Here is a 27635-nt window from a genome sequence, read left to right as displayed (position 1 = left end):
TTTCTACACTTTCAACCCTCCCATTCCTTGACAGCCAAGGGATTTTCTTCTCCCTTTCACATAGGTCCCTTTATTTTTAACATAGTTTTTTTCTTAATGGAATTCACTGTGTATTTCCATACCTGCCTCTATCCTACACTAACAGGTCCTGTAACTCCTTTTCCCAACCTTGACACTGTATGTGGCACTCACTAGATACTTAGAAGTTCTATTTTCAGGCAGACTGTCACCACATATGGGAGATAGCATAAGGATTTTAATTAGATGTCTTTAGGAGGGTTTTTCATTAAACTGTAGTTCTCTCTTTACATTTAGGATACATTATTTTTATTATATGATTATATGTGACTAGTCTTTCTGGGTATAGGCTCAGGTCAGTTTGAAGCCCCTAACCATTTTCTTTATTACATCTCCTGCAAATTTGGTGTACCTCTATATGCCATGAGGGGGATGCCAGGTTGACAAGTTATGGACGAGAATGACAGTCTTTTTTCCCCTCTTTAATCCCAGTTAATTTGATGTCTCAGAATTCTCTAAAGATAATGATGATGCTACCCTTTTGTATATATTTACCCTTTCATTGTTGATGGCTTGTATACTATTGAGATGAAATATCTTTTCTCTAAGTGATCAAAATTGTGTTTCGAACAACAGTGTTCATTTCTACTACTGGCATTTCATCACCTTCACAGGTTTATGTGTGTTTGTGTGTGTGTGTATTTGTAAAGGAGTTGTTATATGTATATTCATATACAAATAGGCCATAATAATACTCACAGGCATATGCCTATTGCCTACAAGTAGAGGTCTCTAGAAGTGGATGTTTTACTACCAAAAGTTAGCATGTTGTTAATAATGGTTGCCAAGAAGATACCGTGGGTGTTGTCAAATTTTCTAAATGATTCTCACTCTGTTGCAGATTCATTAAGATGGACTTCAAGGAACCACCCACACTGTTGGATATTGCTATACAATGTCTTTTGAACCATGAGCCTTTAGCAATTCAAGCTCTCCAGGAGATCCCAAGGGAGCTTTTTGTTCCATTGTTCACTGCTGCCTTCAGGGTAGACATGAGAAGATACTTTCAGCAATGGTGAAGAGTTGGCCGTTTTTCTGCCTCCATGTTGGCCATTAAGCATGCAGGAAGTCCAGCCCAAACTGTGGAAGGTCATGGTTGAGAGTCTTCAGCTTTTTCCTGCTGAGAACCCAGCTTCTAGGTAAGATTCTGTGTATCGGAGGTGTAGTAAGATACAGGACGTTATGCCATTGTCTGCTATTCTCTCAGAGGTAGTGTAGGCTAGTAGTGGAAGAGAAGATGAGACTTGTTAGTCTAAACCTTGAGGTGACTTTGAAACAAGTGTCTTACAATGTTGAATATGGAATGTAAGGGATCGAGAACACTATTGATGGATTTGTATTCTGGTATTACTATTTACATTGAAGAAAGACTTGCGTGTTAAGACTGCTGAGGATGGGTGGAGAATTAAAGGAAACAGTCATGAGTGCTGTTTACTTTTCATGGGAAAGACTGTTGGCAGTAAGTCAATATAAGGAATGTAAACAAAGAATAAAGTGATTTTTCTGAGTGCACAGTAATCCATGAACTTGAGGAGATCCCAAGATAACTTTGTTCTGTTGTTCAGTGCTGCCTCAGTGGATGGGCATAAGATACACTGACAGCAGTGGTAAAGTTTGACCCTTTTTCTCACGCTGCATTAGTGCATTAGGCATACCCGTTGAAAGAGAACACCAGCTAGCTATGGTATTTTATCTTCCATAGTTTGTTATTGTAAGTGTTAAAAAATGGATGTAAGGTGTTTGGTCTATCAATTGAGGTTATTTTTAAAAACTCTGAGGTTTTACAGAGGGTTTTACTTTGGTAATAGAGTGCATGAGGCTGCTATTGATAGATATACATAAAATGGAGGCACGAGCAGCAAGGCTTGTGAGAATTAATTGATATATAAAACAGTCAAGGATAGTAAAGGATATAGTATTTGCATAGGAAAGTCTTGCTGATAGCTGGTATATGGAGCGACAAAGGAAAGAGAGATCATTTTGTCACTACATGTTATTATTGATTCTGCTTGGTTATATTAATATTTGCTACCCCTCAGATGTTCTTTGTTTTTTTTTAACTACAGGAGCCCTAAACTGAGGATCCTAGATTTAACTCAGCATCCTGGCTATAAGACCAAATGCCCTGTGATCACTACTACATGCAAACCCTGTGTGCGTTCTTGCGCTTACTCTGAGCGCTCTCTCATGAAAGTCCAAAGCCAATGTAGTAATTCAAGCTCAGAATCTGAGGGTCAGTCCCCCAAGACAACTATGGAATTACTAGTGAGCCTTTCCCTTGATAGGTCCTTTAGGGGAAATGAATATTTTGCTTTGCTTCTGAGTAAAGTTGAGCAGAGCTTGGGATCTTTGCATCTGTGCTGCCGTGATTTGCGCATTAAGAATTTGAGTGAGTGCAGAAGCGCCTTAAGCCACCTTGATCTGAAATGTGTTTCTCACCTGGCAGTTGTTGAGGCTTCTCTCATTAGTGTCGTGCCCCTTCTGGAGCAGGCTGTAAACTTAGATAGTCTTAGCCTGTCTAAAATCACTTGTAGATCTTTCAATGAAAGAGCCTTTAGAAATTTCCTTTCTCAACTGAGTTGTATGGACCACCTCAAGGAGCTCAGCCTGTCCTCATTCTGCCTCACTGATCATCTTGAACATGTCCTGAGGTAAGAGCTTGGGATAGGTACTGGGTTTCCGTTTAATAGCCTGTTTTTAAGATGAGAAAAAAATTCATCTTTCACCTTCCATGTTAGCATGGGCAATGCTGTGGGTTTAAAAACAGCAAAGAAAGGGCACATTTTTTAATTGAAGAGAAAAACAGAGTTTCAGAAAATTGGTCATCTAAGCACATGCATGCAGTGTGCTCAGTGAAGGTGAAAAGAACAGTGTAGTACTTCTGTAGCCATCAGGAGGTGAAGAGGAGGAATTGAGAGAAACTTTATGTTGTGGCACAGGCGCACATAATTATAGCCACGTATACCCATAGACTATGGGCCAGACCAATTACCTAATGTGCTATCTCCGAGGTTAGGCCGAGAATGTGGAGGCTGTCATTCGTGCACAGACCACAGGGAGCTTCCATTTGCTTGCACCCTCTGTCCTATCTCTTTCAAGCAGCTGAAACTAGTCCCACCTTTAATTATATTCTAGTTACTAAGTGTATATAGTATTTTCCCTGAGCTTTCCACACACCTCTATAGCAATATCTTGTATGCATCATCAAGATTAAAATAACATTTGTTAAAGTGATAAAGTATCTTTCACAGATGCACAAGTCTACTAAGAATGTGAAAGCCCACAGCATTAGCTGCTAATGCAAAATATGTGCAAAATAGTTTACTCTAGATTCCTGGATATAACTCCCCTCTCATAGTGCTCATTTTCCAGAAATATTTGTTTGTTTCCTTTCTGCAGAGTACTACCAGCTGATTTGGATTTTTTTGCAACTGCTATTCTGTGAACTTTCTTACAGCGACTTAAAGTTTCTGTCTCAGTGCCCTCAAGTCAACTATTTAAAGTTGTTGGATGTCAGCAACAATTCAATATTTTGGGAAGATTGTGAACCCGTTTATTGTCTCCTGGAGAATCTCTCTGGTACCTTGCAGCATCTGGCAATTGACCACTGCCTTTTAACAGATGCTACACTCTCTATTCTGGCCCCAGCCCTGAGCCGCTGTTCCCAACTCCGTTTGTTCAGCTTTTCTTCCAATCCCATTACTATGCCTATGCTCAGGAGAATTCTTGAGTACTTAACGCCCATGACGCAGCTGAAATACGTGATTTATCCTATCCCCATGCATTGCTATGGGCGATGGCACGATCGGGTCTGTTTTGGATCAACAGAAAACTTGTTGATGTGAATGCGCAGTTGAAGATCATGCTGCAGGAGGCAGAAAGGGACGACATGTGTTGGATCACTTACACTGGTTAAATTGCATAGTCTAACACAACTTCAACTTCATATGTTCCCCTAAGTGATAAATAGGTTTGTTGTTGTTGTTGATGTTGTTGTTGTTAACCATTAACACAAACGGTCCTTATGTTGTAGGAAAATACAGTTACAAATTATAGGTGTGTAACTGATTTCAATAGAGAATAACTTAGAAGAAAATGGAGGACTTTGAGAGGACCCATGTGTTTCTTGACTATTGTTCTTGATAGTATTTCATCTTACCTACTAAAACTTTACATAGAGAATTTGGAAAGACTACATGACGAAATGCCACAGCTCCATCTTCAATGAGATTTATGTCTGGATACTTAACACCAGTCGCGACAATCTAACCTGTCCTACTTGTGACTTAGGAGGGCAGGTGGTGATTGAAGCAAAACATGTTTATCCCTAAAGTTGTATGAAAGTTGGTCTTTTTGGGTTTTTTGTTGTTGTTGTTGTTGTTTAGTCGCTTGTTTTTATTATAACTGAAAAAGTAATAATAAAATAAAATTCAGAAACTAATATTTAATCTATGAAGAAAATCAGTGTGACATCTCATTTAAGGATTATTTTTCCAAGGTCTCTCATTCTTTGTACATTGCAATAAACTATTAACATCATTTTGATTAGAGCAAATGGCCAAGAAGCTCTTAGATTCTACTTCTCTGTCCCCACAGCACTAAAGTTGCAGAGACATGGGCTCATATAAAAGTAACTACTTTTCACTTAAGTTACTCTGGAAATATTTTCAGAAGTTCAGGCTTAATTTAAAACCCTATGTATTCAAACAATAGGTGAATCTGGCATTTTTCTTACAGTCTGTGACATTCTTCTAATATTTAATCATTATAGTCTCTTGGGAGTCCATTACATAATCCATAAAAATGTGTTCTTTCCAGTTACCGTCTTACTTTTTTTGTTTGTTTTTGCTATTGTTTGAGACTTCTTGCACTGTACTCCAGCCTTCCCCCGTGCTCACACTACTATAGCATCAGTCTGCCAAGTGCTGATATACTGTCTGGCTGAGATAACAATCCTTTTTTTTTATTTGAATCTTTTAAAAATTTTTTTTATTAATTCATATTACATCTCAATATTATCCCATCCCTTGTATCCTCCCATTCTTCCCTCCTTCCCATTTTCCCCTTATTCCCCTCCCCTATGACTGTGACTGAGGGGGATTTCCTCCCCCTGTATATGCTCATAGGGTATCAAGTCTCTTCTTGGCAACCTGCTGTCCTTCCTCTGAGTGCCACCAGGTCTCCCCCTCCAGGGGACATGGTCAAATATGGGGCACCAGAGTATGTGAGAAAGTCATATCCCACTCTTTACTCAACTGTGGAGAATGTTCTGACCATTGGCTAGATATGGGTAGGGGTTTAAAATTCACCGCCTATATTGTCCTTGGCTGGTGCCTTAGTTTGAGCGGGACCCCTGGGCCCAAATATGCCTTTCATAATGTTCTACTTGTAGGTTTCTAGGACCCTCTGGATCCATCTACTTGCTATTCTCCTATGCTTCTCTCATCTAGATCCCAATAGGATGTTCTCCCCTCTGTCCCAGTTTCCTGGTAAGTGAAGGCTTTCGTGGGACATGCCCCTTCTGCTAGTATGCAGATATAAATAACTATATACCGTTTGAGTCTTTCTGCTTCTGGGTTAACTCACTCATTACGATCATTTCTAGCTCAATCCATTTGTCCACAAATTTCGGGAATTCCTTGTTTTTAATAGCTGAGTGGTATTCCATAGTGTATATGTACCACAGTTTCTTTATACATTCTTCTACTGAGGGACACTTAGGCTGTTTCCATGTTCTGGCTATTAATGAATAAGGCTGCTATGAACATGGTTGAGCAAATTTTCTTGTTGTGTGCTAGAGCATCTTCTGGGTATATTCCAAGGAGTGGAATAGCTGGGTCTTGAGGAAGCCCTATTCCCATTTTTCTGAGATAGCACCAGATAGATTTCCAAAGTGGCTGTACTAGTTTGCATTCCCACCAGCAATGAAGGAGTGTTCCTCTCTCCCCACATCCTCGCCAGCATGTGGTGTCACTTGAATTTTTGATCTTAGCCATTCTGATGGGTGTAAGATGGAATCTCAGAGTTGTTTTGATTTGCATTTCCCTGATGACTAAGGAAGTTGAGCATTTCTTTAAGTGTTTCTCAGCCATTTGATACTCCTCTGTTGAGAATTCTCTGGTTAGTTCCAAGCCCCATTTCTCAATTGGGTTATTCAGTTTGGTGGTGTTTAATTTCTTGAGTTCTTTATATATCTTGGGTATTAGACCTTTGTCAGATGTAGGGTTGGTGAAGATTTTTTCCCAGTCTGCAGGCTGTCGCTTTGTTCTCTTGACAGTGTCTCTTGCCTTACAGAAGCTTCTCAGCCTCAAGAGGTCCCATTTATTAATTGTTAACATTAAGGCCTGGGCCGTTGGTGTTCTGTTCAGGAAGTTGTCTCCTGTGCCAATATGTTCCAGGCTCTTTCGCACTTTTTCCTCTAAGTGGCTTAGTGTCTCTGATTTTATGTTGAGGTCTTTAATCCACTTGGATTTGAATTTTGTGCAAGGTGACAAATATGGGTCCAGTTTCATTTTTTTACACATAGGAAGTCTGAATTTATAATCGACTTTTGGGGATTGTGAGGATAGAAAATCCAGCAGAAAGCCACACATATATATGTCAGGACATCATAAGTGTTGGTCACTGGGATATTTCCCTTTCTATTCCTTGTCAGTATAATGTGGTAAATTTAACCTCAAATGTTTCACTGCAGAGTCAGTGGATACAGAAATATCAGTCGTAATAAGAAGATTCTATAGGGTTCTGTTATGAGCTAGGCCCTGATCCACTCACTGTGGCTCCCTCTGAACGACGGATTCCTAATTAGATATAATAACTTGAAATTGCATTAAACGTTTTGCACACACTTTAAAACAATGGAGTCTACCACTTGAAAGTTGAAAGATGTGGAAATTTGTCCCTTGTTCACTATCTACCACCCCACCCACTATGCCAGTCTGGAACTTCTTGGAGTCTGAACACAGAGTCTGAACCTGACAAGTGGAGTAACAACAAACATCCAAATATACTCAACGAAGATGAGAGTAGCTGTACAGACCAAGAAACACCACAAACATCCTAACTCTAGATGTCCAGATCCCACTGCAAAACACAAACTGCACGAGCAGCCAAGACAATTTCTATTTTCAAGAAATTAGCAATAGCCACTATAATTTGATCAGATGAAAACAACTTAGCTGATATATAAGAATTTCACATTAGCACTTGTTAACAAGTGCAAGGAGCTAAAAGAAGAAATGGAAAAATTACTGAATGAAGACCATGAAAATACAAACACTTAAATTAGATAATGAAAAATTAAAAGCATGAAAAATTGAATGAAGGGATACAAACATAGAAGAAAACCCACCCTGAAATAAACTACAAAGAAGCATAAAAGGAAAAAGAAAAAGAAAACCAGAAAGTCTAATCATCAAACTGAATGAAGTGAAAAAGAGACTATATCAGGGTAGAAAAAAAAAAAGAATGATTATGAAATCAAAGAGAAATGTTTACAAAAGAAACAAACAGTAACAAAAACAACAACAAAACAACGAGGAAATCTGGGATGTAATGAAAAGACCCTACCTCTGAATAATAGTTAAAAAGAAAGAGAAAAAAGGAAGCACAGAAAATATTTTCAGCAAAATCATAGAAGTTCTCAAATCTAAACAAAAATATGATTAAAGTCCTGCGCCACTACGGCCTGCCTCTATATTTAATTTCTGTTGGCTTCGTTTGTTTGTTTGTTTTGTTTTGAGACAAAAATCCTCTGTGTAGCCAGAGGCAGAGGCAAGCATTGATCTCTGTGAGTTCCAACTGAGGACAGCCTGATCTACAGAGCGAGTTCCAGGAGCTCCTCCAGTTTGAATGAAACACCTCCGGTAGTGTTTCCACTAACTGTGATGGCTGTCTGTCTGAGCCTGAGACCAGGCTTAGTAAAATCTGAGGCCAGGTGGTGGTTATGTCTCACTCAGAGGTGGGTTTAATTTTTATGGGTGACTTTCTTTTTTCTTAGTCTAAGAGTATTTAGGGAAGTGGACTGGCGCATACGCCGAGCCCCCTAGCAATGCGGCAGATGATCGGCGCACACGGATGGCGGAAGTATCTGGTGACAAGTCAGGTGAGGCCGAGGAACCAATCAGATTTCTCAAGTGACTGGTTTAAACTGGAGAAGGCGGGACTGTTTCGAGGGCGGCTTCCTCATTCTCGTGGCCTGGGACGCCTGTGCCGCCATGGGGAAAGCCTCTCCGAAAATGAGTGGCTGCCGCTGCTGAACACATGAACCTTCTTACTTAGGTAAACTACGAGTAAGTTAAACCTGTTTGGGGCTAAATGACAAGGGCAGAGGGATTAATCTGTGACCTGGAGGGATTCCCCAGTGGTTCTGAATCTGCTTGCCTTTGGTGCGGTTCTCATGAGGTGGTGCTGTCTCTGGAGGCCGGCCTTTCTCCCGAGGTAGCGGTAGCTCAGGAGATTTATATCCCTGAGAAGGACTTGGTATTTCTACAGCTGTGCTGCGAGGATTTGGAGTTCTGCGTCAACCTGCCGCAACGTCTCTTACGGGCCAGCTCTTTAAAACAGTAAGGACCGAACTGTGTAGATTTGTCTTTCGCTTTCTACAGGATTTAATTAATTTAGCTTGGTTTTCACACGTGAAGAGCAAGTACATGCTCATGGACCTTGTTTTCATACTTGCCGTAGAGGGCCGTGATTTTGTTTAGTGTAATAGGCTCTCAGATGCTTTGGGATTTTTCCAGTCACGGTGGCCATGCAACTTCTCACGGCTCTTTACGTTCCCCCGGCTTCTGTCTCTAGTGATGTCATTACAGATGTGTATCTCACAACCTCTTTAGATTATAAACTGAACTTAGGCTCATGACACAGTTTTCCTGCCCCCATATTACCCTAGTATACACAACTTAGAACTCTAAAAGAGTTACCAGAAACAGGGAGATGAATATTGCTGAAGTCCTAATAAGTAAACCACATATTTAATTTGTATTTGATGGGTTTAATCACATAATGTTGTCACTGTGGTCCACGATTCCATTTAGGATACTTCAGTGAGTTTAGTCATCGTTTCTCCATAGTCACATCTACAAGGACAATTCCACTATCACCACCAAACTTTACAAGCTGAACATATCTGAAGATTCCTGGTCAGGCACCCGTTAAATCTTTTTCAATTTCTGTCAATCTGTGTTTGTCTCACTTAAGAATATTCCATTATATGCACAATAATGGGTGTTGTTGTGACATTTACAAACACATATATATTTTTTAGCACACTATATAAAATACATATATATCTATATGTACATATACATATACACATATTGCCTTTTTTAGTTTCTCTGTTATAGCCTTGGGTGTCCCGGACTCTCTTTGTAGAGCAGGCCGGCCTCAAACTCACAGCGATCCTCCTGCCCCTGCCTGCCTTGTGCTGGGATGAAAAGCCTTTGCCAACACGCACAGCTTATAATGTATATGTATATATTTAATAAATGTAAAATAAGGACTGATTGTGTGAAGTAGAAGGATTATAGGAAAAGGAAAAGGGATGGAGGGAGAAAAGAACATTATCAGCTCAATATAAGTAGGGAACAACTGGGTGCATGTCTACATATGTATTACACATATGTGTGTGAATACATCTTTAAGTCTAAATATTGCATATGAGACAACCTATGTTACATTTGTCTTCCTGAAATTGCCAACATCAATGTGTAACTGTTTCTTTTCCCTACATCCTCCTCAGCATTTGTTATTTGTTTACTTCTTTATTTTAAACAAATTGTTTCTCGTTTTATTTTGTTTTGTTTATCGAGACAGGTTTTCTCTTTTAGTCCTGGCTGTCCTGGACTTGGCTTTGTAGACCACGCTGGCCTAGATTTCACAGAGGTCGGCCTGCCTCTGCTTCAGGGGTGCTGGGAATAAAGGCATCCCAAACCCAGCTATTTGCTTTCTTTCTTTCTTTTTTTTATCTTTCTTAATTTCTTTCTTTCTTTTTCTCTCATGACTGGGTCTCTGTATAGCCTTGGCTGTCCTGGAATCTCTTTGTAGACCAGGCTAGCCTTGAGCTCACAGAGGGGTACCGTAGTGCTGGGAATACCGGCCTGTGCCACTGTGCCCAACTCTGTTTTCTTCGTTTAAAAAAATTATATATTATTTTAAAATTGCATGTGTTTGTGCATACATATGAATGCAGTGCCCTCGGAGGGCCGAAAAGAGTGTCAGATCTCCTAGAGCTAGAGTTAGCAGGAGTTGTGACCTACTTGATACGGGTGCTTGCCATCAAACTTGGGTCCTCTGGAAGGGCAGTGAGCCATCACTCCGGCCTGTCACTCTACTGTTTACTTAAAGAGCTATAGTAAAACGTTTTTACTAAGCTCCAGAAAGAAGAAATGAAACATCGAAACAAAGCACAGCAGAGCAGAGGATGTTGGGTGAACAGCTGCCTGCATGCTGGCCTCACCTCTCAGACTAGGCCACATGCAAGGTAACTGTCTAGGGGGGCTCAGCCTTGCATGCTACCATTCTCTAGTTGCCTGATCTTTGGACATTTCATATCCATTAGGAATCTTTCAAATTGCTGCTATAATGGCAGAAACATGCTTCAATTATACCTCAAAATTAAATGAGAGATGTATTTAAGGGCTACAGTAAAATATCTGTCTCTAAGCGCTCAGTAAATATTATCTTCATCTTCCTTTAATATTAATCCTTCCTAGGAAAAGAACAAATGACCTCAGGCTTGGAGGGGCGTAATGTCTAACTGTGCCTGGCTGTTACTTGGTTTCTTGATCCCTCCCTTTCTGACTGGGACCATATACTTTCAGAATGCTTTTGATGAACATTTATCTAATGACTATGATATTTAACACCATAAAATCCATTAATTGGCCGTGTGTATTCCTTTGAGAACTGTTCAGTGCATTTGGCATGTGTTGATTTGGAGGTTCCTTTATTTGGTGATTAAATGTTGACTTCTTTATAGATTGTTGATATTAATCATGTCAGATAGTGGGAAAGCATTGTGGCCATGCTGAGGTTTGTCTGTTCACTCTTACTTTTTTTCTTTGCTTGGCAGAAGCTTGTTTACTTCATACAGTCCTATTAGTCAGTTCTTGTTGTTTCCTAAGCTGTCTCCAGGGTCCTTTTTTAGAAAGGCTTTGATATGCCTATATCTTAAAGCATTTTCAGCCTGTTTTTGTGAGAGAGGTTTCAGTATGTACCATCACACATTAGGAACTGTGATCTATGTTGGTTTAGATTTGGTGAAGAGTGAGGGACAATGGCCTGAAATCTCAGCACTGAGGGAAGCAGAGGCAGGCAGACCACTGAGAGTTCGAGGCCAGCCTGGTCTACAAAGGGCATCCAGGACAGACAGGGAGGGCTGTGATTCACAGAGAAACCCTGTCCCCAAAAACAAAAAGATGATTTAAAAAATATAAGTGCCTCTGGCTATACGTCTGAGCCATCTATTCCAATCTAGGGGTCTACATATGTTTCTTTTTCCTGTAGTAGCATTTTTGTTTCTGTTGCTCCATAGTGTCATCTGGGAACAAGTATTGTACTTCCTCCAGCATTGCTTTGCTGCAGCCGTTGCCTTGGCTAACTGTGGTCTTTTGTTCTTGTCTCTGTATTTTGGAACATGCTTTTAGTTCGTGCTAAATATAATTGGTGTATTGCAAGGCATTTCGTTGTACCTGTGTGTAACTTTCAGTAACATGGTCATTTGCCTCATCTGTGTGAATGGGAAGCCTTTCTCTCTTCTAGTGTCTCTTTGCATTTCTTCAGTGTTTCAAAGTTTCATTTGCTCAGGTATTTCACTCCCTCGGGTTTACTCCTAGGTGTTTTAAATTTTGAAACAACTTTACATGCAATTGCTTTTCTGATTCCTTTTCATAGTATCATGTGTTTTTGGTGAGTGTGAATTGGATTTTTATGTTGCTGTGAATCCTGCTTCATTAGTGAAAGTGTTAGGTACATCTTAGTGCTTGTGTTTGAGTGTTTGTACTCTTTTAACCCTTTGAGCTTTTCACTTGCCCAGAGAGAGATTATTTAACCCCATCCTTTCTTGTTTATATCCCACTTACTTCCATTGTCGTAGGCAAAACCTTCCAGCAGCATATTGGAAAGGGTTTTAGAGAGCAGGCGCCATTGTCTTATTCCCTGACTTTAGATGAAGAAGTCTCTGGTTTTCACTGTTTAGATTAATGTCAGCTACAAGTTGGCCATGTAGAAGCATTTCATGTCGAGCAGTGTGCTCTTAGAACCTTCAGAGCTTTTGTCATGAGCATATCTGTATCTTTTCACAAGACCTTTTCTGTGTGTCCTTCCGTTCTTAGGATATGTCTATTTTAAGCCAGCACTCTTTGCTGTCTCTTTTTTGGATCATCCCATGCTCTCTGCTCTAATCCTATGTTCTGAGCTGTATTACCTTTAGTGATTTGTGTCGCTGGAAACACCGAGTGTCCTTGATAAGAAACCACCTTGATGATGGTCCGCTGTTGGCGGTGAGCATGCTGCAGGACCTGAGTTAGGTCTTGCCAGAGTTTCACCTTGGTTATTTAATTCTTATATGATCTTGATGTTTAAGTGGAGAATTTTTTAGAATCTTTCTTCCAGTCCTAATATTCTTTAGGTTAACTGATACAGTCTGCAGGTAAACCTTTCTACCCTGCTTTTTGTTTGTTTGTTATTTAGTTCTAATGTTTCTATTTTTTCTCTTTTCAAACTCACAATGTCCAGCTGACTACTCATGCACGTTTCTGGTTTGCATCTCCAGGTCCTTAGTTGAATTCCTTCACCTGCTACTTTGAATCTTCTCTGAAACCCCCGAGAGTCCTATTTCGTGTGGCGTTTGAATTCTCAGTGGAGCCCTCCAACCACTTCATTGTCTTTAGTTTACACATTTGAGAGGTTATGACCGTTTCCCATGCTTTTCATATGACCTATGCATCTGTGCTGTGATGTCTCCGTCACCTGCTCTTGGTATCTCTTCACAGTTTATTTGGAGATGTTAGTGAGCAGCCTCCTCCAGTGGGGTAAATCTTCAGTACTGTTTAGAGAGGACCAAAAATAAGCACTGGATCACCATTATAGACCATGTCTGTAAAGAGACACAAAGTTGCTTACATCCAACGACCACATCACAAATGAGAAAAGAAGAGGAATCACGAATATACTGTGCAGTGAACCATAGAGTTAAAACTGAATGTGGACCAAAGTGGAAATAGTAAGCTGACCAAATGAGTTGGGTGGGTGGGAGCACACAGGGACATGCAATGCCTAATAAAAGAAAGGAAAGTGGAGAAGGGAAAAATAGAAGCATGTTAGGAAGTGGAGGGGAAAGGACAAGGATAGAAGTGCACTACTAAGAACAAATACGTGAACAAACTAGGTAAATGTAATGAAAAGGAATAAAAACTAGAAGGTTTAAAGTGCTGGAAGGTATAAATGATAGAAAGCTCTTCTGGAGAAAAAAAAAAAGAGAAAACACAATGGGATAAACAGTTTGTATTTAATGTCTACGTCTCAAAGATGCTTGTTTCTAGGTCCACTGTTGGAATGTGAGAACTGAGAATTGACTTTGGACTTGCTCATCTTTATTAACTTATAGGTTGGTGCTGATCACTGATGAGTCAAAGGTCAGTAGTCTGACAGCTTCTCTCTCTCTCTCTCTCTCTCTCTCTCTCTCTCTCTCTCTCTCTCTCTCTCTGTGTGTGTGTGTGTGTGTGTGTGTGTGTGTGCACTTGCACCCTCCTCTGTGTTTCCCACTAAGCCCACTATCTATTCAAAACTTTTTAACCTTTAGGGGAGGCAGGTTCTCCCTCTCTCCAGAGACTCACCCATTTGTTAATTATGAGGTTGCAGCTGCCCATGCAAGGGGATTAGTATTTCATGTGTTTTTTAGATTGGACATGGAAATCACCCTGAAAGTTGTGTTAGGGGTTTGATGTCAGTGATTTCCTATGTCACCCACAAGGACAGCATGCTACTGGAACATCTAAGGTTTATCTTTTCTTAACCTACATTATTGTTTTGCTTGTTTCTCTAATTTTGATTTATTTTTAAGTTGTTGCATTTGTGTTTATGATAGGTGTTTATGTGCAGTTGAGTACATGTCAAGGAACTGTATAGATGTCTGAGTACAATTTATCACAGTAAACTTTTTTATTTGGTATTAAAAGGAATAGTTACGAATATTCTGATTCTGCATTGCCTTTTGCTTTATCAGACTCTTAATTTCCCGCTTTGCTTTTTCCCTATAAATACCGTATTTCGTTGAATGATCCTCATGGCCTCTTTGACTTTACACTTTCTCAGAAACCGCGTTCCCGATATGGAAATTGCATTTCTTTATTTTTAAAAATAATTTCATTGATTATTTGAAAATATCACATAGTGTAGTTCAAGCATATTCCCACCTTCAACTCAGTCTTCTCTACACTTTCCAAACCTCCCATCCCTTGAAAGCCAAGGGATTTTTCGTCTCCCTTTCACATGGGTCCCTTCATTTTTAACATACATTAGTTATTTATGTTAATGGAATTCACTGTGTATTTTCATACCTTCCTCTACCCTACACTAACATGTCCTGTAATTCTTTTCCCATTTTGACACTGTACGTGGCACCCTCACTACACGCTTAGAAGTTCTATTTTCAGGAAGACTCTTACCACATATGGGAGAAAACGTAAGGATTTTAATTAGACATCTTTGTGAGGGTTGTTTCATTAAACTGTAGTTCTCCCTTTACCTTTAGGATACATTATTTTTATTATATGATTGTATTGTGACTAGTCTTTCTGGGTATAGGCTCAGGTCAGTTTGAAGCCCCTAACAATTTTCTTTTATTTATATCTCTTGCAATTTTGGTGTATCTCTACATGCCATGAGGAGGATGCCAGGATGACAAGTTATGGACTAGAATGACATTCTTTTTTTTTTCTCTTTAATCCCTGTTAATTTGATTTCTTAGAATTCTCTAAAGATAATGATGATGCTATCCCTTTTCTATATATTTCCACTTTCTTTTTTGATGGCTTGTATACTATTGAGATGAAATATCGTGTCTCTAAATGACCAAAATTGTGTTCTACTAACAGTGTTCATTTCTATTGGCATTTCATCACTTTCACAGGTTTATGTGAGTGTGTGTATATATATGTATATGTATATATATATATATGTAAAGCACTTGTTATATGTATATTCATATACAAATAGGCCATAATATACTCATAGGCATATGTCTATTGGCTACAAGTAGAGGACTCTAGAAGTGGCTGTTTTACTACCAAAAGTTATCATGTTGTTAATAATGGTTGCAAAGAAGAAACTGTGGATATTGTCAAGTTTTCTCAATGATTCTCACTCTGATGCAGATTCATTAAGATGGACTTCAAGGAACCACCCACACTGTTTGATATTGCTATACAGTGTCTTTTCCACCATGAGCCTTTAGCAATTCAAGCTCTCCAGGAGATCCCAGGGGAGCTTTTTGTTCCATTGTTCACTGCTGCCCTCAAGGGTAGACATGAGAAGATACTTTCAGCAATGGTGAAGAGTTGGCCATTTTTCTGCCTCCATGTTGGGCCATTACGCATGCAGGAAGCCCAGCCCAAACTGTGGAAAGTCATGGTTGAGAGTCTTCAGCTTTTTCCTGCTGAGAACCCAGCTTTTAGGTAAGACTCTGTATAATGGAGGTGTAGTAAGATACAGGAGGTTATGCCATTGTCTGCTATTCTCTCAGAGGTAGTGTAGGCTAGTAGTGAAAGAGAAGATGAGACTGTTAGTCTAAACCTTGAGTTGACTTTGAAACAAGTGTCTTACAATGTTGAATATGGAATGTAAGGGATCGAGAACACTGTTGATGGATTTGAATTGTGGTATTACTATTTACATTGAAGAAAGACTTGAGTGTTAAGTCTGCTGAGGATTGGTGGAGAATTAAAGGAAACAGTCGTGAGCGCTGTTTACTTTTCATGGGAAAGACTTGTTGGCCGTAAGTCAATATAAGGAATGTAAACCAAGAATAAAGTGATTTTTCTGAGTGCACAGTAATGCATGAACTTGAGGAGATCCCAAGATAACTTTGTTCTGTTGTTCAATGTTGCCTCAGTGGATGGGCTTAAGATGCACTGACAGCAGTGGTAAAGTTTGACCCTTTTTCTCACGCTGCGTTAGTGCATTAGGCATACCCGTTGAAAGAGAACACCAGCTAGCTATGGTATTTTATCTTCCACAGTTTGTTATGGTAAGTGTTGAAAATGGGTGTAAGGTGTTTGGTCTGTCATATGAGGCTATCTTAAAAACTGAGGTCTTACAGAGGGTTTTACTTTGGTAATAGAGGTGCATGAGGCTTCTGTTGATAGATATACATAAAATGGAGGCACGAGCAGCAAGGCCTGTGAGAATTAATTGAATTAATTGATATATAAAATAGTCAATGATAGTAAAGGATATAGTATTTGCATAGGAAAGTCTTGCTTAAGGCTGGTATATGTAAGAAAAAAAAGAGAGATGATCATTTTGTCACTACAAATTATTATTGATCCTGCTTGGTTATATTAATATTTACTACCTCTCAGATGTTCTTTGTTTTTTTTTAACCTACAGGAGCCCTAAACTGAGGATCCTAGAGTTAACTCAGCATCCTGGCTGCAAGACCAAATGCCCTGTGATCACTACTACATGCAAACCCTGTTTGCGTTCTTGCGCTTACTCTGAGCGCTCTCTCATGAAAGTTGAAAGCCAATGTAGTAATTCAAGCTCAGAATCTGAGGGTCAGTCCCCCAAGACAACTATGGAATTACTAGTAAGCCTTTCCCTAGATAGGGCCTTTAAGGAAAATGAATTTTTTGCTTTGCTTCTGAGTAAAGTTGAGCAGAGCTTGGGATCTTTGCACCTCTGCTGCCGTGATTTGCGCATTAAGAAGTTGAGTGAGTGCAGAAGCGCTTTAAGCCACCTTGATCTGAAATGTGTTTCTCACCTGGCAGTTGTTGAAGCTTCTCTCATTAGTGTCGTGTCCCTTCTGAAGCAGGCTGTAAACTTAGATAGACTTAGCCTGTCTAAAATCACTTGTAGATCTTTCAATGGAAGAGCTTTTAGAAATTTCATTTCTCAACTGAGTTGTAAGGATCACCTCAAGGAGCTCAGCCTGTCCTCATTCTGCCTCACCAATCATCTTGAACATGTCCTGAGGTAAGAGCTTGGGATAGGTACTGGGTTTCCGTTAATAGCCTGTTTTTACGATGAGAAAAAGAATTCATCTTTCACCTTCCATATTAGCATGGGCAATGCTGTGGGTTTAAAAACAGCCAAGAAAGGGCACATTTTTCTAACTGTAGAGAAAAACATAGTTTCAGAAAACTGGTCATCTAAGCACATGCAGGCAGTGTGCTCAGTGAAGGTGAAAAGAGCAGTGCAGTACTTCTCTAGCCATTGGGAGATGAAGAGGAGGAATTGAGAGAAAGTTTATGTTGTGGCAGGCGCAGATACTTATAGCCATGTATACCCATAGACTATGGGCCAGACCATTTCCCTAATGTGCTGTCTCCAAGGTTCAGGCCGGGAATGTGTAGGTTGTCATTTGTGGGCAGGCCACAGGGTGCTTCCGTTTGCTTTCACCCTCTGCCCCATCTCTGCCAAGCAGCAGAACTAGTCCCACCTTTAATTATATTCTAGTTACTAAGTACATAGTATTTTCACTGAGCTTTCCACACACCTCTATAGCAATATCTTGTATGCATCATCAGGGTTAAAATAGCATTTGTTAAAGTGATAAAGTATCTTTCACAGATGCACAAGTCTACTAAGAATGTGAAAGACCACAGCATTAGCTGCTAATGCAATACATGTCCAAAATACTTTACTCTAGATTCCTGGTTATAACCCCCCTCTCCTAGTCCTCATTTTCCAGAAATACTTGTGTGTTTCCTCTCTGCAGAGTACTATCCGCTGATTTGGATTTTTTGCAACTGCCATTCTGTGAACTTTCTTACACTGACTTAAAGTTTCTGTCTCAGAGCCCTCGAGTCAACCATTTAAAGTTGTTGGATATCAGCAACAATTCAATGTGTTGGGAAGATTGTGAACCCTTTTATTGTCTCCTGGATAATCTCTCTGGTACCTTGCAGCATCTGGCAATTAACCATTGCCTTTTAACAGATGCTGCACTCTCTATTCTGGCCCCAGCCCTGAGCCGCTGTTCCCACCTCCGTTTGTTCAGCTTTTCTTCCAATCCCATTACTATGCCTATGCTCAGGAGAATTCTTGAGTACTTAACGCCCATGACGCAGCTGAAATACGTGATTTATCCTATTCCCATGCATTGCTATGGGAGATGGCACGATCGGAGCAGTTTGGATCGACAGAAACTTGCTGATGTGAATGCGCAGTTGAAGATCATGCTGCAGGCAGCTGAAAGGGATGACATGAGTTGGATGACTTACACTGCTTAAATTGCATAGTCCAACACAGTTTCAACTTGATATGTTCCCCTATGTGCTGAATAGGTTTTATTGTTGATCCCATAGAGGTAACACAAATGATCCTTATGTTGTAGGAAAATACAGTTAAAAAGTATAGGAATATAACGGATTTCAATAGCGAATAACTTAGATGAAAATGGAGGACTTTGGGGGACCCGTGTGTCTCTTGACTATTGTTCTTGAAAGTATTTCATCTTACCTATTAAATTTTACGTAGAGAATTTGGAAAGACTACATGACGAAATGCCACAGCTCCATCTTCAATGAGATTTATGTCTGGATACTTAACACCAGTCGTGACAATCTAACCTGTCCTACGTGTGGCTTAGGAGGGCAGGTGGTGATTGAAGCCAAACATGTTTATCCCTAAAGTTGCATTAAACTCGTAAACTTAAAACTATGTTTAGCTGTTTATAGAAAACTATCCGAATTTAACATTGAGGAAAAAAAATATACAGGCACTATCCACTGCGTATCTTCATTTTTATTTCCTACACATTTACCAAGGATCCATTTGGCTGCCTGACACTAAAACAAGGAAGGCAGGCTCCTGACTCGAGCCACTCAGAGAGAGGCTGAACGTTTCTGTGCCTTATCTGCCATTCCTGCATAGTAGAAAGTTATCTTTCACTCTTGGTGTGTAAGTTGTATCTTTCTTGATCTTCCTCCCTTTTCTGTTCAGTGCCTAGTGGGCTCTTATGATACTGGATCTTTTCTCGCAGAATTCATGCATTCAGTGTTACCATGTTGGAAGCTTTCTCTCACATCTGTTTCATGTCTGCCCCCTGTCACTGGACAAAATACCTGGCATAACAGACGGGTAAGGAAGAGAACGTTGTTTCTGTGTTTTAGATGGTTCACCAAGGTTGCTTGATTGTGCTGCTTTGGATCTTTGGCAAAGCAGACCATGGTAAAGAGCTTGTGCCAGAGGTAGCCCCTTTCAACTCATGAGGCCAGGAAGCAGAGAGAGGGGAAGAGCCTGAGTCCCCTTCAGAAGCTGGACTACACCCATCTGTGTCCCCGAGCTAGCCTACTCTAAAATTTCCACCACCTGCCCTGGAGCCGTTCTTGAACTAGCCTGCTCAAAACTATCACCCACCTGCCATGGAGCCATCAGCTTGAGTCCAAGATTTCGTCATTTGAGCTTGGGAGGACATTTAGAAGCCAAGTGACAACACTTACTTTTCTTCCTTTAGATGTTTTCTTTACCACTGGTTCTTTCATGCCGGCCATGATTCTGATTGAGTGTTCTGCTATTTCCTTTCTATTAACAATTGCTATAATATTGTGAAGCAAATATGTGCTTGGAGTACTTTATAATTGATGCCGCAAGTGTGATTACCATATAAGTGGAAAAGCATATTGTTTGTTTAAGATCTACTTTAAAACAACTATATAAAAGCAATTAATTAGAAATGTGCTTACTTTGTGAGTTCATTGAAAATGAAACATGCAGTGAAACTGCATTGAAAAGGCCAGAAAAAAATGTGTAAAATTTAGTTTGTTCGTGTCACATTCTGAAATGTCAACCCCAGTGCATTTTAGTAAGTATGAAGGAAAAGAAAAATAATTTATACAGTGCTTTTTTCTGAAATAAATCTGTGTTTTAAAGATCTAGCAAGAAAAAACTAGAAACAACAGTATGTTTATATTGCTTCAATTTTGAAATTGTAACATACTGAATTTAAGATCTACTAAGCAAAAATACAGTTAAAAGCTACAGAATTTTGTTCATAGTTGTCATATGTCAAGATGAAAATTGAACTACATTTTGGAGATATAAAACCTGAACGTTTACCTAGAAAAGTAAAGTATGTATTCATTACATCCTTGAGATAAAAGATGATCAAAGTAAAAAGAAGTACAAGTAAAAACAAGATGCAATTCTGATGCATTTCTGAACATAGCATCTCAAAGATTTGGGAACAAGCATGGAGAATTAATGGCATTCCCAGTTTTCATGTTGCTTATATTGTGCCATGTTATTTCACAGAATGTAAACAACTTAATAAAATGTCAATGCAACTAGCAAACGGTTTATATTGCTTCCTTGTTAACATCAGACTATTTCGGCACTCTATATTAAAGAAAACATCAAAATTTAAGTTCATGAGTCTCATTTAAGTTTTTCTTTTGGCTTTCCTCTTTCCAATGTAACTATATGTTTTCTCGGCATATATATGTAGCTTACTCTCAACTGTTTGCTTTCATCGGACGTGAAAAATAACCCATGCTCAGAGATGATCAAAGCTAATTTTAAAGAATATCTCTCCCAAAGAATTAAGTGCTAATCTACACCCAAAATCTTCTTTAGTCATATGTCAAAGACTCACAGGTTGATATTGATTCTGGAGCATTTTCCCACAGGAGCTTTGAGTATGCAGAGTTTGCTTGTTTATTGTGTACATGCATATGTTACAGACATGTGGGTGTGGAGAAGAGATCACATTAAGGTCTCTTCTTCAGTCAGCCTCCACCCAATTGCTTGAGGCAGGGTTGCTTGCTGAATCTAAGATGGACCCAATGCTTAGGCTGCTTGGACCACAAGGCCCCTTGGTCCTCATGTCCACCTTCATGTTCTGCTATTACAGGCATTGGCGCACTGCCAGGGTACCTTTTTACAGGAGGAGGAGAAGGAGGACAGAGAACATGCCACCAAAAGACCTGTTCTCTGGCGCATGGCACAGAGGCAGGTGGTAGACACCCCTTGAGGATGTCACTCAGGGGCCCGACAGCCACATGGGCAGCCTGCAACAGGAGCCACCACAGTGTATGAGGTTGACAGATGGGTGGGAGGGAGAAGTGGAGCAGCTTAAGCAGTATGAAGAGAGATGGAACAGGAGGCACAAGGGTGGAGAGAAGGAGCCTGTTGTTAGCAGCTATCCCCACAACCTGGGGCCATAATGAAGTCTAGACTGAGGCTGCCTCTGAGGGCCATGTCTAGGTCTATGGCTAGTGTACCAGCAGGGGTTGGTATTGCTGTACAGATCTGGCCCCATTCCTCACTGACTGGCATGCTCTGGAGCACTGGCCCCACTTCTCACTGACAGCTGCAGTTGGGATAGGGGACCCTGCATCCAGCTCAGGTAGCACAGTGGAGCTGGCCATGATGGCTGGGCTGTGGGTGAGTGGGCCCTGAGCGGGGGAGCATGAGAGAGCTGGCCCTACCATTAATCTGAGGTGATGCAACATGGACACAAGGGTGATGCCTCCCTCCTTGCTACCTGTGGCAGTTGGGAGAACTGGCCTTGAGGTCATGAGAGCACAAGAGCTAGATCTACCCTCCTCACTAGCTGTAGCACTTGGGAAAACAGGCCCTGCACCTCTCCTGGGAAACAGAGTGGCTCTGGCCCTGAGGGCTCCAGAAGGCACTGGTGATCCAGCCTGAGGATGTGAGATCAGCAGAGTTGCCCAGCCTCCTAGGCTCTAGCACTTGGCAGCATGGGCCATGTACTTTCACTGGGCGGCACAGCAAAGCTGGCTATGAAAGCTTGGGTGCATGTGAGCAAGCATGAGAGCAGGAGAACTGCCCCTGCCTCCTGCTGAAGGCAGCACTGGGTGGTACAGATAAAGGAGAGCCAGCCTGCTGACCAGCTGAGCTACCACCCAGCCCACATCTGGGGCTCTGAGTTAGCCCACCCCCAAATCTGTACCATCTGCAAATGGTTGGGATGCATGAAAAAGGCCAGTCCTGTTGACCCAAAGCTGCAGGATCTTGGTGACAAAACAAAAACGGGATAACCAGGAGGAGGCCGAAGAGGATCCAATATTGACAGTGTCACAGGTGCCAGAGAACTCAAACCTGACCAATGACTCATTGCAGTGAATATTTCCGTGTGAAGATGTGTGGACAGAAGAGTATACTCTGGGACACTCGGGGACATACTACAGCTTCCATGATGAGACATTTCTATGGTCTCTCTCTCTCTCTCTCTCTCTCTCTCTCTCTCTCTCTCTCTCTCTCTCTCTCTCTCTCTCTCTCCCCCCATGTGTGTGTGTGTGTGTGTGTGTGTGTGTGTGTGTGTGTGTGTGTGTGTGTTATTTGGGAGGGTGTTGCAAAGGTGAAGAACAGGTATGGGAGGATAGGGAGATAGATGGGCAGATGAGCAGGACTGGGGTCCATGATGTGAAACTAACAAAGAATCAATAAAAAGGTTTTATTTTTTAAAAGAAAGTCTTTATTGCCTGGTCTGTACTTAAACTGAATGCTCAGGATCCCAGTGTAGCCCCTCTCCTTTCTCAGGGTCAGTTTGTAAGCATAAAATCCTTGTCCTGGATGGACATACTGCAGTGAAGAACATACTTCAGTTCCAGAAGTGGAACCGCAGAAGCCAAAAGGCAAGGTTAGTACATGTAGAGACTTTTCCCAACGCTGTGGACTGTGACGGATTGGACCTTTGTTTTAGTTTTGGCAGGTGGTCTTCTCTGTGTGCTGAGTTTTACAGGTGAGTGACACTTCCATCATGGAGTCACTTGTGCTAAGGACTGGAGGCCTGCTGAGGTCTGGGGCCCTGTTACGTTCCCCACAGGTCTTAGTGATTGAGTCAAATCCTGGACTCATCCTGTTCTAAAGAGGTGTGGTGGGTCCTCAGGACAGTTACTGTGACTGAGCTGACACATAATTGGCCACATAATTTCAAATGCAGGGCCCAGTCTCTTCTCCATTTACATTTAGAATGAAAGGTACAGTAAGAGCTGATGGAAGAGCTGTTATCCAAGGGGGACCAAGAAAACAGGCTGATTTATGTCTTTGTCTCTTTCTCTTCTTAATGTTTTCTCCAACTCTGGAAGGTTTTCTCTAATTATCTTGAAAACACAGGGGTTTTCCCCCTCCAAGCCATGCCTAGTCCCTTATTGCATGAGAAGTAATTCTAAGCCTCTTCAATTTCGTAGGGCTATTTCTGTAAGGGAATTTAAGTGTTGTTTTAGTCCTCAAATGGAATCTGAATATATATCTGCATTCTAATCTACCTGTCTACTTACTTTGGAAGACATGAGAAGAAGCAAATTTAGTCAAACCCTCAGTACATGCCACCAAATAGTCTCAGGGGCCCAGAAATGCTGCTGTTGCCCAGATGAGGTAACCCACAAGGCAGAATAGCAGGCATCAGACTAAGCAGAAGTGCCTAGGTTAAAGGTTCTGGACATTAGAGAAGTGTCAGCCACTTGTAAGTCCCCTAATGTTAGTTTGGGCTGTTCCCAGTCACAGTGAGTTTTGTCAGTCAATGGGCTGACAGCCTGGATAGTTCCTCTCCCTATGTAGTACAGGGGCCAGGGGTCTAAGCCTAACAAGCATTCCTGGCTGATTTCTGCCTGGGAACAATTAATTCTGTCCCCAGGATCCCCTCCTGTGGCATAGAGTCTGAATACCCAAGTTTTCCAAAGGTCAGAATCTTTCTTGTGAAATTTAGGGATTTTTAATATTATGCCCATTGGATTATATTTTCCTATTGTACATTTCTTTGAGAGAGGGCTTTCTTTCTAAATATGCATCGATGTGTTTTCAGTTGTTCCTGGCAACTTGGGGACCCAGCTGCAGCGCATGCATAGAATTGTTAACTCTATTTTTATCTTAAAAGATAAACTCCTATTATTTTCCTTTTTTGAACACAACCTTTTAAAGCAAGCATCAGGGTGCAAATGTCAAGAAGAATATGGATTGCTGGCATGTAGTCACACTAGCTAATACCTTCCTTTTATCTGTATTCCACAGTTCTCAGGTCCAGGCCTGGGAGGTTGGACCATAACTGTGTGTTTATATCACACTTAAGACTTAGGCAGAGGTAGAGGGGCAGGAAAAGATGGCCTCAGGGCCTGACAAACCTAATTGGGTCCATAGTCTAGAGATAGTCTGTTTGCCATGATCACTTGTGGCTTCCATTTTCTTAATCTGGGTAAGTTGGATCCATGCTATGCCAGCTACCTTCACAGTCATAGCAGTGGAGAGAATCACTATGTAGGGTATTTTCCAGTTTGGTGCCAGAGCCCCTTTGGCTACCTGCTTGACCTAGATGGAATCACTGAATTCAAACCAGGAGAAACTAGTGGTGGAGTCAGAGGCGGGCTGGGTCTCTCTGGTAGTCCAATTAGTAGCCTGTGTGAGAACTAGAAAGACTGTAGTGACTTGGGAAAGGAGTGCTTAGAGAGTTCCACCTTCTGGCCTCTGTGACATGGGAGCAGTGGGGGATGTCTTCCGAACATAGTATCATAAGGAGGGATTCCTCCCAATATAGGGTACAGCGAGCGAAAAGCAAAGGAAGGAAGTCTATCCATCCTTCTCAGGACTGTAAGGAGAGTTTAGTTCAAGGTTTGGTTTGGGTTTTATGTTTGTTTGTGTTTTTATTTTTGTTTTTTAAGATCCTGTTTATTCTTTCCAGCTGCCCAGAACTCTGAGGTCTGTGTTATATGTGCACAGTGACCTTTTTAATCTATATCTAAACATTAACTGTTGAGATAATTTCAATATGTAAGCCAGGCCTGTGAAAGACTTCATTGCTAGGAGGAGCCCAAATCAGGGGACCAGTTCCTTGAGAAGCTTTTAAACAGTTTCAGTCCTAGAAGGAGAATGCTTTCACCCATCTGGAAAGACATCTATAAACACTAGGAAGTACTTTTATTCTACCTTGGCAGGCCTGCCATTCAAACTCTGTTCTGCATAAAGTCTCTCTGTTTTGGATTTACTTAAGTGCAAACCTGGCATCTCGCTGAGACATCTCACACTATGCTGTCTAGCCTAGGTATAACATACCTTGCGCTGAGCAATGCAGAAAGTTTTGTGTACCCCAGAGGAGTATCCTGGTGAAGGTCAGTTACCAGAGCCCTGCCAGCAGTGGACACAGTACTAAAAAGCATAGCGACTGTCTTCCTATAGGGTGCTGGAGTTTCCTTTTCCCTCCCTGAAAGCCTGGGTGAGATTGATCAGTTCTGTTCTCTGCTCTGAGGTATGTGACTTGGGCCCCAATCTTTTCTGTGACAGTAAAGACTGTAAAAGATCATCCTGAGTGAGGTAAGCTGGAGCCAGAAAGACACACATGCTATGTACTCACTGAGAAGTGGATTTGAGCCATAGAGTCAGGATAATCATACTACAATGGCCAGACACAAAGAAGATGAGTAACAAGGAGGATCCAGGGGAGGATGCTTAAACTTCACCCAGAAGAGGAAACAGAACAGACAGAGGTAGTGGTAGAAGAGAAGAAATAGCGTAGGTTAGGGAGTGCAAATAGAAATAATGGTGGAGATTAGACCTGAGGAGAGCAGGGGGAAGGAGGAGGCTTGAAGGCTTTCAGAAGAAAAAAATAAAAGAAACTGTGGGCAGGAGCTTCTCTGTGACAAGCTGCACACCTAAGTCAGGGTAGGCTCCTGGTAGGATATGAGACGGACTCTAGGAGAGACTCCTTGTATCAGGGGCCATAGACACTAAGAGGACACCCTAGAACTAGAGAAATCTCCTAGTAGAGGGAGGGGAGCATTAACTCACCCACAAGAACTTCATCCTCACCCTGACTACAAGCTGTGCAGGGATAAAGATAGAAAAGATAGAGCAGAGGTAGTCTAACCAAAGCCTGGCCTAAGCCAAGACCCATCCTTTGGGAGAGAGCCAACCCCTGACACTATTAATGGTACTCTGTTATGTTTGCAGACAGAAGCCTAGCAGAGTTGTCCTCTGAGATGCTCCACCCAACAGTGCTCTGTAACAGATGTGGGGACTTGCGGCCAAACATTGGCATTGCGAATGGAGTGTTATGAAAAAGTGGGGAGCTGGGCGGGGGGTGGGGGGGAGGAAAAACAGGACCTGGAAGAGACAGGAGCTCCATAAGAGGACCAACAGAGCCAACTAACCAGGGCCCAGAATGGCTGGCTGAGACTGAAGCACCAACCAAGGACCATGCCTGGACTACACCTAGACTCCCTACAAAGAGGGAGCTGATGGGCTGCTCAGGCTTCATGTGGGTCCTGTAGTAAAGGGAGTGGGGGCTGACTCTAATGGGGACTCTGTTGCTAGCTCTTTGATCACTTGCCCCTGGTGTCACTGCCTTGCCAGGCCACAGGGGAGGAGAAGGCCCTCAGTCATGAAGGTTCTTGATGCTCTGGGGTGGATTAGAAGTGGTGCTCCCCATTTCCAGAAATGGGCCAGGGGATGGGGACAGGGAGGGAAGGTGGTACTGGGAGGTGAGAAGAGATGGGGCTAGGACCAGGATGGAAAGAGAATAAATAAACAATTTTTATGTCTAGACAGACGGTTATTTGGTGATAGCGATGAGATATGATAGAGATTGTTTTAGGTACAAAATTTTGGACTCTCATAGATAGGATAGATAATATTTCCCCTAAGTTGCCAAATGCATATGTACTGGACATTACAAATGTAGATCTTGCCTAACAGTTTTCATAAATGTTCCAGAATTATTGTTGTATAGTAGTTTATTGTTGAAAAAAAACAAAAAGAAAGATGTGAGCAGAAGACCAGGAAGCACCAGAAGAAATGACCCAGGTCAGGAAGATGATTCAAAGGCAAGTATAAAGTGAGAAATCTGCATGGGAAGAAACTGTGCTAGCCTGGAGGTTTAGGATGGAATAATTATTGGGCAGCATTGTGCTATAGGCTAATTAAATAGATTCAGGTCTTTCTGTGTACTTATTAGGTTATTAGGCTGATGAAGGGGTAATCAGGGATTTTACTAAAATAATAAATCAATATTAAATTAATCATATATTTAATTACTCAGCAGATAATTTTAAAAGTGTCTACGGCAGCTCCCACATAACTGGTTTCATCTTTCATCTTGTCACAGTCATGGATGAGCCCCTGCAGGTCATTTTTAGGCTGGAGGCAGCATGATTAAAGGCAGTGGGTTTCTCAACCTGGCCTGTAGGGTGAGCCAGGCTTGATGCTGAGCCACACACTTATTAGACAGCCAGCATTCTGGTGAGCCTTGGAGGAGGGCCTCAAGCGCATCATGGGGGTGCTTTGAGTATAAGATTCTGATCCAGAGTCAACCTGTCTCCTTTTTTTTTCATTAAACTGGCAGTGGCTGCCACAGCCCTTAGACAGGTGGGGCTATCCTGTGG

The 27635-nt window shown here is 41.4% G+C and overlaps 1 protein-coding gene and 1 pseudogene across 1 annotated transcript; both read left to right on the top strand.

Annotated features, from left to right (window-relative positions):
• Nucleotides 1–929: 929 nt before the first annotated feature.
• LOC127185350 (melanoma antigen preferentially expressed in tumors-like) lies at nt 930–3994 on the top strand (annotated as a pseudogene).
• An 11471-nt stretch (nt 3995–15465) lies between these two features.
• LOC127185349 (melanoma antigen preferentially expressed in tumors-like) lies at nt 15466–18533 on the top strand. Its single transcript, XM_051141841.1, has 3 exons — nt 15466–15755; nt 16690–17274; nt 18020–18533. Exons 1-3 carry the CDS (start codon nt 15466–15468, stop codon nt 18531–18533), a joined length of 1389 nt encoding a protein of 462 aa, XP_050997798.1.
• The last annotated feature ends 9102 nt before the right edge of the window (nt 18534–27635 follow it).

Source organism: Acomys russatus, chromosome X (genome assembly GCF_903995435.1).
Source record: "Acomys russatus chromosome X, mAcoRus1.1, whole genome shotgun sequence".
NCBI lineage: Eukaryota > Metazoa > Chordata > Mammalia > Rodentia > Muridae > Acomys > Acomys russatus.
The sequence above is the reverse complement of the archived record's forward strand: the minus strand, read 5'-3'. Positions and strand labels throughout refer to the sequence as shown.

Bases quoted from the DNA above. Each gene is read 5' to 3' on its own strand.
- LOC127185349 (XM_051141841.1), top strand. From the start codon at position 15,466: ATGGACTTCAAGGAACCACCCACACTGTTTGATATTGCTATACAGTGT. The intron at 15,756-16,689 runs GTAAGACTCTGT...TTTAACCTACAG, and splicing joins GCTGAGAACCCAGCTTTTAG to GAGCCCTAAACTGAGGATCC. The intron at 17,275-18,019 runs GTAAGAGCTTGG...TCCTCTCTGCAG, and splicing joins CATCTTGAACATGTCCTGAG to AGTACTATCCGCTGATTTGG.